Source organism: Pinus tabuliformis, chromosome X (genome assembly GCF_031772625.1).
Source record: "Pinus tabuliformis cultivar Carrire ecotype Pingquan chromosome X, CPIR1, whole genome shotgun sequence".
NCBI lineage: Eukaryota > Viridiplantae > Streptophyta > Pinopsida > Pinales > Pinaceae > Pinus > Pinus tabuliformis.
Window position 1 is genome coordinate 92,226,739 of NC_142308.1, and position 12,243 is coordinate 92,238,981.

The 12,243-nt window shown below is 35.6% G+C and overlaps 2 protein-coding genes across 2 annotated transcripts in view; one reads left to right on the forward strand and one right to left on the reverse strand.

The window, feature by feature from the left end:
- Positions 1–5,772: 5,772 nt before the first annotated feature.
- LOC149138547 (uncharacterized) lies at positions 5,773–8,338 on the reverse strand. The gene is made up of 5 exons (XM_089450386.1): positions 7,868–8,338; positions 6,890–7,333; positions 6,755–6,813; positions 5,912–6,359; positions 5,773–5,835 (listed from the first exon to the last, which is right to left on the reverse strand). Exons 1-5 carry the CDS (start codon positions 8,336–8,338, stop codon positions 5,773–5,775), a joined length of 1,485 nt encoding a protein of 494 aa, XP_089306512.1.
- A 424-nt stretch (positions 8,339–8,762) lies between these two features.
- Positions 8,763–12,243, forward strand: part of LOC149138548 (uncharacterized) — a 177,909-nt gene continuing 174,428 nt past the window's right edge. The window contains exons 1-5 of the mRNA XM_089450387.1: positions 8,763–8,881; positions 9,265–9,310; positions 9,613–9,711; positions 10,312–10,464; positions 10,779–10,822. Coding sequence (XP_089306513.1) covers positions 8,763–8,881; positions 9,265–9,310; positions 9,613–9,711; positions 10,312–10,464; positions 10,779–10,822 — 461 coding nt within the window. The remainder of the gene's footprint in view (positions 8,882–9,264; positions 9,311–9,612; positions 9,712–10,311; positions 10,465–10,778; positions 10,823–12,243) is intronic.

Consider the following 12,243-nt stretch of genomic DNA (forward strand, 5'->3'; position numbering starts at 1 on the left):
TTTTTCCGTAGGAATAGTTTATTCACCATAGAATTAGATTGGTACAAAGTCCCTAACTTGTCCCATAAAGCCTTAGTCGTAGCTTCCCCTGATACATTCAACTATATTGAATCTGAGACACACAATCATATTTTGCTCTTTGTCTTCTGATCAAATTTCTTCCATTCTTCATCGAACACTCCCGTTGGTTTAGTACCCGGATCTACCACGATCCACTGATCTTTATCTACCAACAGATCCTCCATCTTGAGTTTCCATAGCTCAAAACTTTGGCCATTAAATTTCTCGATCTCTATCTTTCCACTGCTCGCCATCTTCTTTCACCACCAGAATCGATCCCACAGATCTCACATTGAGCAGGGTCTACCACAGGCCCGAGTGAAACCCCTCGGCAACAAAGGCGTCCCCTTGAAGCCAAAACAACTCTGATACCAAATGCAGGTTTTAACCCCGTACAGAAATTACCTGCATATGAATTCTAAAACACAGAAAATAAACAATGCAAGAGCATAACACATCAAACATATATACATAGAGATTTTTCCCTGCATCCCAAAAAGATGACCACATTTATGGCACTTTATGGATATCATCATTGTCCATCACATCATCTTTAAGAGACAATTCTAAGATTCAACCAGTGGAAGATCACATTGAGCATCAACAACAAGTTCTCCAACTCTTAAAGGATAAAATCGAATGAAACAACATGCATATCAACATCGTAGTGAAAGAAGTTTTTATGTGGGTGATTATGTATTTTTATGAGTACAACCATACAAACAAATGTCCCTAAAGCAAGCTAAGATGGATAATAAATTATCACCCAAGTACTATGGCCCTTACATGGTGTTGCAAAAGATTGGTACTGTGGCATACAAATCTGAGTTTCTTGCGTCTTGATGAGTACACCCACTTTTCCATGTTTCGTCCTTAAAGAAGGTTATAGGTGACAAGATCCTAGTTCAAACTATATTTCTAGAACTTCATGAGGAAAGAAAAGTCATATTGGATCCTAAAGCAATCACCGAAACAAAAATCCGGTAGCTGCAGAAAAGATCAATTTCAGAGTATCTCATTAGGTGGAAGAACTTACCTGCTGAAGACTCCACATGGGAGGATAAGTATTTTATTGAGAACTACTCAAGCATTGAGGACAACACTTTTTTGAAGGAGAGGGACATGTTAGGTCCCTATAATACTAGTGTAGTGCCCATATCGTTATTGTTATGCCCCATAGAATCCCACTATTTTTATTGTTGTTCCCTTACATTATTATTGTTATGTAGGCCCTAATTATATTATGATCCCTTAGACTCCTATATATACCAAGGAGATCTTGTCATTTGAATCATCCAAAAATTATTCACTTAAATGATGTAAAAGGAGGTGGACCCCTTAAAGAGGCTTATTTTCAAGTCATTGATCTATCTTATCTTCTATTTTTTTATTTGGTTACATAATAAAACTCATGAACTTATTTACAAATTCAACTTAGTGGATTGTCCCAGCCTTAACTCATGGATTGTCGGGCCTTCTCATCAAAATATATTTATGATAAGTATTTCTTTTTAAATTCCTTTCTAAAGAGTTTCCATGTTATATTTTTGCTCTTGATCCTCTTTATGGCTTTATTTTCCTCCCACCATAAGGTTGTTTTACCAGATAGCTATACGTAGCCAGTCTGGCAAGGATAATTTTAGGGGCGAATGTTCGCCCTTTGGCGAAATTAAGGGGTTTTAAATTTTTAGTGGGCGAATATTTTGTATCATAGTACATTTTTACAAATCACCTCAAATAGCCCACCTTATTTTAAGGGAGAGGGTAAAAAAGGTAAATTTAGCCCTTGAAATTAGGACTTACAACCTTCCATTCGCCCATTTTCAAGAATAGGTTTTATTTAAGTGAATCCATTCGCCCATTTTCAAGAATAGGTTTTATTTAAGTGAATCCTATGGGCCAAATACCATATTTATAAAAGAGGTGTGGTAAATTAATAAAAATATAAATAAATGAGAGGTATGGTAAATAAATATAACATTTTTTATATTTACTCCATAAGTCACCTTATATACATGTAAGGGTGTAAACAAATAAAAATATAAGTAAAGTGGAGGTATGGTAAATAAATAAAACGTCTTTTTATACTTACTCAAAAGGCATGGTAAATAAATAAAAATATAAATAAACTAGACGTATAGTAAATAAATAAAACCTCTTTTTGTATTTAGTCCATAACCCTCGTTCTATTTATGAAGGCTCAAGAAAGATGTTTTATTTAAGTGAATCCTACGGGCCAAATACCATATTTGTAAAAGAGGTATGGTAAATTAATAAAAATATAAATAAACGAGAGGTATGGTAAACAAATAAAACATTTTTTTTATATTTACTCCATAAGTCACCTTATATTTACGAACACTCAAAAAATGGGTTATATTTAGGTGAAACCTACGGCCAAAATACTATGGGACAAATACCATGGACTAGATTGTTATTAATACCATGCAAAAAACCATTATTAACCCTAATATTAGAATTAATAAAAATAAAAATGGCACATGGTATTGACCCATGGTATTCACCAAAATGGCACATGGTATTGACCCATGGTATTCACCTGGAATGTAGCCTATTTAAATGGGGGAATTAAATCGGCATGTAGCCTATGCTAAGATTCACTAGGACTTTACAAAGTTTAATTATTTAGTGAAAGACTCGCCAAGATCTTACAAGATTTTATAATTGAGTAAAATATTCGCCATGCCTGGTGAGAGATTCGCCAAAAAATTATATATACATATTATATTATTGATAAAATCGCCTTCCATTTTTCCTATATACCATGGAGATCGCCCATTTATTATATTTATAAATTTAGGGGGGGTTCTTAAAATTTTCCCTGCAGTCTGGCCTTCAAGTTGCTATGATAGTTGTGGACCTCAAACTACTTTGACATATTTAGAAGCCATGCTTATGCTCCTTCTTTCAATTCTCCATCAAAATTTGGAGGTAAAATATTTTTGAATTCTCCTTGAAACTAAGATGCGTTTTGTTTTTTTTTGCACATAGAAGTATTATTATCATAATTCTATTATTTCCCTTCATTAAACTCATGGGTCTTACTTTCACTAGAAGCTAAAGAATCAGTTGATCAGTAGATTCACTTATAGATCTCTTCGTATGAGTTTATCATGTTTTCCTATTACATCTATTCTCTTTCAGCTTCCTTAGTAAGTAGTCATTAATCTCCTCTTGCTCATCCTTATCTTTGGACAATTTTTCTTGATTGGCCTTTATACTATCTAAATATACTTTCAAGCCACGCATTACTTGTAGGATTTCAAATTCCTAATTTTATGTATCAATGATTCCTCCACCCATCATTCCAATTTTAGTATTAGGCTCTTCACCTCCATTAGGTGACCCTATAGAGGTTTGTCCATTGTTATCTTCAGCCATTCTTCATACTTTCCTAGCAGTTTCTTCATGATATGGTTAACAAACAGAAAATAATTAAATCAGTTTAAGACCCATAAGAAGCGCAATGTTGTAACCTACAATTCGGATACCACTTATAATGAACCTCCTATAATACATATAAATTTGTTCTAAATAACTAACTATTTAGAATAAGTATTTTACTTCCATTACTCTCTTCATCTGCGATAACCATACCTTAACAATCATATGATTACACATTTACAATGATTAGATGTAAAAAATTCACATCATAAGATCTTTTCCTCTAATATCCCATTTTTGTTTTGAATATTTCACTCACCTTCCTAATTGGTACCTCAAGGCCAATATACAATAGTAACTTTGTTTAATGTATTTAATATATCACACCATGGAATCCTTCTTCCCTATAAAATTGGTCTAATTACTTTACTCATAGATCCACAATGTTTTGTTCCACATACATTCTGCATCTAATATAATTTTATATCATTATATTTTCTGGATACTCTCACGTTTCCTTTTCCATTTATCTTTCATATGTGAATATTAAAATTTAACCATAACTTCTAGCACTCTAGAATTTCCAATAGTATTGGATGCTATAATTTCTAAGTCTATTGATCATTCATTAATACATATTTCATTTGTTAAATACTTATTATGCCTTATTAGTCCCTGCCATCTGGCATCCGGCAGGGACTATAGTAATCGTTAGGCGCGGACTTAGCATTAGTTTACCGGTTCCCTGCCACTTTTAAACCAAAGTTCTTACGGTCATGTAATTTTACTATTCTAATAAACCAAAGTTCATGCTTTCACCATCTTATTTGGCCTCAAATCGAGGCATACAGCTCAAAACTTAGGAAAAAGATCGGAGGAGTACAGGTAATTACAACAAGTTGTTCACTCGTGCATGAAGTAATGCTATGTTTGCACTAGCATTAATTTTCTAGCGTTTAATGTTAGAGATTAATACCACTGCTATAATACAATAGCATATGTACCCTGCTATAGCACGCTGTATGCTTGCCACCTCATGTAGCACCGTACACCTGCAAGCTCATGCGCCACCGTTACATGTACGCCTGCCACCACATCTATGCTTTTTGTGGGCATGTAACAGGTATTTTGCTCATTGTGCCTTCTAGTATTGCGTTGCTCACCATTTTCTTATTCTGGCTGTCCTTTCTGCTGAAGTTGGTCGTAAGCTCATTCCATCTATGCTTGTAACCTTGTTTTGTATGATGTTTGTTATTCTGGCTGATTTTCGCTTAGAGCTCTCTGAGCTCGCTCGGTTAAGGTTCGACGAAAACGCTACAGTTTCTCTGTTTAGGTGATGAACCTTCTGGTTTTTAGGTTGCGTATTTTCGCCACACCACCATTTTGTGCATCTGCAGGTTATTTAACTTTCCTCACTCTCCAGGCAACGATCGTTGCAGGCACATCTCTCCTATTTTGTGGCAGGTTACCTACCAGAACTCAGTCAATATCCAAGCTCAGGTAATTCTCGTCCACGTTCTTTTTTGGTGTTATATTCGCAACACTCTGCATTCTTTTTTGGTTCTTTATCATGATCATGCGGCCCTTATGGCATATGAATTTCAGACAGTTAATTTGCTAAGGATACACGATATATTTTGTACTTAGCTGACCTGAGGCAATTTCGCAGACTTTAATGCCATGAATTGCCTTTTGCTAGTGCTTATGCTGCCACCGTTGTGGCTCTTTTTTTTGTAAAAAAAGCCCTGTTTGTGCATACATGAGCTTACTATTGAAAATAAATAAATAAAAGCAGACAAAAGACTACGGTGATCTATTACGCATTTGCTATGACCAAGCAGGGCGCCATGGCAGCCATTACTTACATGACTTGCGCAGGTTCTTTCTTAAAATCCCTATTATCCTTACGATTCTGACTGTAAAATAATAAATTCAACAGTTCTGTATGTGCCAATCTCAATGATAGTTTCAACGCTAGTTATCTCTCTACATATTTTAATAATTTTTCCTAGCAAATCTGAAATAATCTGAAATTATTTTTTCGAAATTCAGAATAGTCTTAAAATGATTTTATTTGAGGTTTTCCACTTATTCAAAACTCTTTCTAGTCCCTCGCAGGACTCGGATATGACACTGCAAATGGCAGAGGCAGTTTAACATACGGTTTCCGAAAGCAAATTGTTTCTAATTTGATTAAAATTTTATTTTTAATATTTTTCTCAAGTAAAACTTCTTGGGAAACCATGTGCACTTCTCTACATTTTGCCGGTGGTGCCCTGTGTACACAGAGCACATGGGCAATTGAATTTACCTAATTATTCTTTGTAAAATCTTTCTGCCAATACGCAACCTTTGAAATGAGGGAGCGACCTATAGAACAGACCGATTATTGATGTTAATATTTCCTACTGTGTATAACTGGTTGAATCACAATTACAATACTCACCGCAATGTCATAAATTGATGCAGTTAAGCTGGAGTCAGAAGTAGCCCTGCCAAAGCCTACTAAGGATTTCTGAGTCGTCACTCCAGAAAATAAGCTATCAAACCATGCATGAGGTTCTTCTCCTCCTCTGGTGTGAACTGATACAACTACAGTGCTATTCATCAATGCAAATTCAAGTTTTTTGGGATCAATTGGCTTGACAGAACCATCATCCATAATCTCAGGGAATTGATCACAATTCTGCTGGGTGGCTCTCAGAAGGGCTACAAGCTTATGTACATTGACGTCCAGTGGATTGGTGCTCACATGGATTGGAGGAAGCGTTACTCTTCTGGAAGATGGCTGGATGCCTTCGGCCCTTACAATTGTATTCCTTGGGTTTAGGATTCTCAGAGGAGATGATACCCAGCTTCTATATTTGTTCAATTCATATGTTTTACGATTCTGACTGTAAAATAATAAATTCAACAGTTCTGTATGTGCCAATCTCAATGATAGTTTCAACGCTAGTTATCTCTCTACATATTTTAATAATTTTTCCTAGCAAATCTGAAATAATCTGAAATTATTTTTTCGAAATTCAGAATAGTCTTAAAATGATTTTATTTGAGGTTTTCCACTTATTCAAAACTCTTTCTAGTCCCTCGCAGGACTCGGATATGACACTGCAAATGGCAGAGGCAGTTTAACATACGGTTTCCGAAAGCAAATTGTTTCTAATTTGATTAAAATTTTATTTTTAATATTTTTCTCAAGTAAAACTTCTTGGGAAACCATGTGCACTTCTCTACATTTTGCCGGTGGTGCCTTGTGTACACAGAGCACATGGGCAATTGAATTTACCTAATTATTCTTCGTAAAATCTTTCTGCCAATACGCAACCTTTGAAATGAGGGAGCGACCTATAGAACAGACCGATTATTGATGTTAATATTTCCTACTGTGTATAACTGGTTGAATCACAATTACAATACTCACCGCAATGTCATAAATTGATGCAGTTAAGCTGGAGTCAGAAGTAGCCCTGCCAAAGCCTACTAAGGATTTCTGAGTCATCACTCCAGAAAATAAGCTATCAAACCATGCATGAGGTTCTTCTCCTCCTCTGGTGTGAACTGATACAACTACAGTGCTATTCATCAATGCAACTTCAAGTTTTTTGGGATCAACTGGCTTGACAGAACCATCATCCATAATCTCAGGGAATTGATCACAATTCTGCTGGGTTGCTCTCAGAAGGGCTGCAAGCTTATGTACATTGACGTCCAGTGGATTGGTGCTCACATGGATTGGAGGAAGCGTTACTCTTCTGGAAGATGGCTGGATGCCTTCGGCCCTTACAATTGTATTCCTTGGGTTTAGGATTCTCAGAGGAGATGATACCCAGCTTCTATATTTGTTCAATTCATACGTTTTACGATTCTGATTGTAAAATAATAAATTCAACAGTTCTGTATGTGCCAATCTCAATGATAGTTTCAACGCTAGTTATCTCTCTACATATTTTAATAATTTTTCCTAGCAAATCTGAAATAATCTGAAATTATTTTTTCGAAATTCAGAATAGTCTTAAAATGATTTTATTTGAGGTTTTCCACTTATTCAAAACTCTTTCTAGTCCCTCGCAGGACTCGGATATGACACTGCAAATGGCAGAGGCAGTTTAACATACGGTTTCCGAAAGCAAATTGTTTCTAATTTGATTAAAATTTTATTTTTAATATTTTTCTCAAGTAAAACTTCTTAGGAAACCATGTGCACTTCTCTACATTTTGCCGGTGGTGCCCTGTGTACACAGAGCACATGGGCAATTGAATTTACCTAATTATTCTTCGTAAAATCTTTCTGCCAATACGCAACCTTTGAAATGAGGGAGCGACCTATAGAACAGACCGATTATTGATGTTAATATTTCCTACTGTGTATAACTGGTTGAATCACAATTACAATACTCACCACAATGTCATAAATTGATGCAGTTAAGCTGGAGTCAGAAGTAGCCCTGCCAAAGCCTACTAAGGATTTCTGAGTCGTCACTCCAGAAAATAAGCTATCAAACCATGCATGAGGTTCTTCTCCTCCTCTGGTGTGAACTGATACAACTACAGTGCTATTCATCAATGCAACTTCAAGTTTTTTGGGATCAACTGGCTTGACAGAACCATCATCCATAATCTCAGGGAATTGATCACAATTCTGCTGGGTGGCTCTCAGAAGGGCTGCAAGCTTATGTACATTGACGTCCAGTGGATTGGTGCTCACATGGATTGGAGGAAGCGTTACTCTTCTGGAAGATGGCTGGATGCCTTCGGCCCTTACAATTGTATTCCTTGGGTTTAGGATTCTCAGAGGAGATGATACCCAGCTTCTATATTTGTTCAATTCATACGTTTTAGCGGCAGAAACCGGTGAGAATTCATTCAGCATTTGTGAACGGCTGCCTCTGGATCTTTATCTCTAACTTCATCCGCATCTGTGTCTGGCAGCGCAGTCTTGAACGATTATGGAGAGCGATATGTTAATTAGTAGTCCAAGGCTTGCCTGGAATTCAATCTCCATCTCAATCTGTGTCTGGAAATGATCGAGGTGCTGGCTTTGATGCTTAAACGACTGCTAGTGGTGCTTATACCTTTTCCGAAGCCCTTCCAGCCTTGACCGTTGCATTAGAGTCTGCCACAAACAACAGCTTCCTCCTCGGTGATGGTCAAATTGCTGGTGCCAAAGAAAATGTTAACTGCAGGTGCCAAAGCATTATTTTCCTCATGCATGGGCCTTTGAATGCATATTGACTACGTGTCTAAGCCATATATGACATTTGTTGAAGGCATAATCACCACTTTGTCACGTGGTTATGGCTACTAATTATCCTGGAGATTATACAACTACATTACACATGTTATACATTTACTTTATGCGGCGGGATATGGGTATTCATTTTAATAACATCCCTCCATTTACTAATGATAAAAGGTATATTTTTTTTATAACTTATTTTATTTTATTAGAAATACAACGCCATTACGCATGTTATACATTTACTTTATCTCCCTTGATATGGGTATCCATTTTAATAAAATTCCTTCATTCGCTGGATATGGGTATTCATTTTAATAGCATTGCTCCATTTAATAATGACAAAAGCTATATATACTTTTTGATCTGGGTATCCATTTTAATAACATTCCTCCATTCGCTGGATATTTTAATAGCATTCCTCCATTTACTAATGACAAAAGGTATTTTTTTATAACTTATATTATTAGAAATACAATGCCATTACGTATGTTATACATTTACTTTATCCCACCTTATATGGGCATGTATTTTAATAACATTCCTTTATTTATTTACAGATGGCAAAAGTTAAACATTTTTATTATTATTTACAAATGGCAAAAGGTAAGCCTTTTTATTATTATTTATATTATAACTTAAGGGAGTAAGCTTCATTGTGCATAACCATTTTAGCTTTAATGAGAAAGGTTCCGGATACGTTCAATGCTTACATCTTGAAGGTTTATTACATTAATACCCATACGGGAGGAAGGTTTATTACATTAATACCCATACGGGAGGACGAAGTTTTATGCATATTCTACTTCTGTGAAGTCCACTTGCTCTTTCTTGTGGTCCGGTTCAAATTGCTAACGCTCGTTCCACTTCTGCACATAGTGGTCCTTTGCGTCTTTTTTCCTCTGCAGAAAAGCTTTGGCTCTCTGAAAGCTGACCTTTCTTTTGTCATAAAAGGCGAAGTACAGCGCTCTGAGCTCCCTGAAGTTTCTCCCGGATGGCAAGAGCAGGTTGCGACCACAAGTATATTATATGCCCAAACACACACACAGAATCCTTTGAAGAAATGAAAACCAGTGTCTACTATACTTGTGTGTAAATTCCGAAAGGACTCGGAGCCTCATAACTCTACTATCAACCAGGGTTGAGAAATGACTATAAATGTGCTATGGTTGTCCGCGCGTTGTGCTATGGTTGTCCACACTCAAGGCAGGGACTAGCTGCGATGCAGCCTCCCTTGTTATACTTCTATTATCAATAAGTGTGTTTTATTTCCCCCCTCTCTCTATATATAATTCTCCTTATCTTTTATCATAGTTTTACAACAATTTATTAAAATACTATTAGCACTAAACATATCACTATATGCTAATCATATCAAAGGCAAATTATATACATGAAATATGAGTTTAATACATGTTCTAATATATTAATATATGGTATAGTCTTATGTTATTGGCTCTATGTGGTACATTCATCATGAACCATCTAGGTATTTCATGAAGCGAGTGTCCACGTGTTGGTTACCTGTATTGCCACGACGATAAATTCAACCCTAATATCAACGCCTAGCATCTATCCTTGACAAATCTACAGCGTAGGTTGATTAGGGTTCTTTTGAGTTTCAATACCTACCCTTGATCATCTTTCTCGCAAGTCATTCAATCATTTTGAAGGTCTTCAGACAGGGCTCTGCAAGCTTTAAGACCAATTTTGTTTCCACCTTCTGCACTCATTTTCCTTCGATTGTAAATGAATCCAAGGTCATGGAACTTTAGCTCAAACGATTTCAGTTCCTGTTACTTATACCCAGAATTGGTTTCTCAAATTTCTAGGGCAAAATTGGTTTCTCGAATTTCTAGGGTTTTTCATATAGAGGAATTATTTTTTACGTTTAAGCGAATTTTCTACTTGAAATTCAATTACACACCCTTCCTTTGTTCCTGTGTATCATTTCTCTGAATTAAAATAACATTTGTGTATTCATTTGAATGCGGGGATTTGTTTGGTTTGATAGCATCGGTGCCCTAGTTATGAGTTCTTCTGAATTCTTTGACGTTACTTTATTGTATACCAGATTTGGAGAACGGCCTTACGTCATCTGAATTATTACGTATTCAGGTAATACAAATAAAACCCTAAATCATATATCCTCTTGAGTGCATATAGAGTTTCAGTTTTAGCCTATAGCTTTCTGGTTTGGAAAGGTTTACTTTCTGAGTCATATAAGTTTCATTATTTTGGCTTTTCTCTTCTACAACTTATTTGGTTATTTTTAGTTTTCAATTCCTGGAAGGAATTCTTCTTATATTCGATACAGGCTATAGTTATAACCCTTTTTTCTTTTGCCTTTTAATCGATCAATTTGTGGGATATAAGACCATTTATAGTAATGTCTTAGTTTTTATCCCTTTGCTTCAGGTATGAGAATGTAAAGCAATCATTAGTTTTTTGCATACCATTTTCTAATTTTGATTGTGTACATAGATCAATTATTAAATGAGAAAAAGTTGTGTGATTTCTTAGTCCTTGTATATATAATGAAGCTTGGGGTTTTTTCTTTGCAATTTAATTTGTTTATTTGAAATTTATAATTCCTGGAAGAATTTTTTTCCCAATTCTGACACAATTGATGGGTTCAATTTGTATCTTCTTTTTGTCGGTTTAGTTGTAGACTCATCATGATACAAGCAGTGTAGCAAAACATTGTAATGTACTGGATGCATATATACAAGATCCCAAGCGTTGTCATTAACAAGATCAAATCCATCATCTCGCACTTTTTGTGGGTTGGAGCCGGAAATAATAGGAAAATCCACCTAGTTAGCCTACAGACCCGACCCTCTCTAGACTTGTTCATTTTGGAGGTTGGGGGATTAAAAAATCTAGAAATCTAGCGTTGCTCATAAAAAAAATTGTGGGGGGCTATAAATCTAGTGTTGCTCATAAAAAAATTGTGGAGGGCTATAAGTGGAGGGTGATTGTGGAATCAAATTCTCAAAGATAAATATCCAAGGAACCATTCGCTAGTGAGTTGGTGATGCAGGAGCATTCGCTAGTGAGTTAATGATGCAAGAGCATTCAAAAAGTGATGCAAGAGCATTCAAAAAGGCAGCTGGGAATGGTTTGGTTTTTTGTTTTTGCTAGAAAGGAAGGAAAACATTTCCAATTTTGTTTTATTTTTTGTTTTACTTAAGTTAAGGATGATACAGCCATTGTCCTTTAAAAATTTAGCATGCAAATAAAATAGGATTAGTTAAGAGTATGTTTAAAGAAATTGTTAGATAACTAAAAGGTAATTGAGGAACAGTTCCTCAACTGTAAGAAACTGCGAGTAAGGCATTAAAAAGAAAAAACAAGATCCTCATTAGAGGCATTGCCATCCATAGAGAAAAAAAGGACATAGAATTTGAAATTACAATTTTTTCTTGAATATCTATGAAAGCAAATGAATCTAGAACCCGTCATTAAGAAAAGCAAGACAATTTCTTCTTTTCCTGCGCATTAATGTTTCAGGCATTGTTTTAAAGTAGAATAGTGAA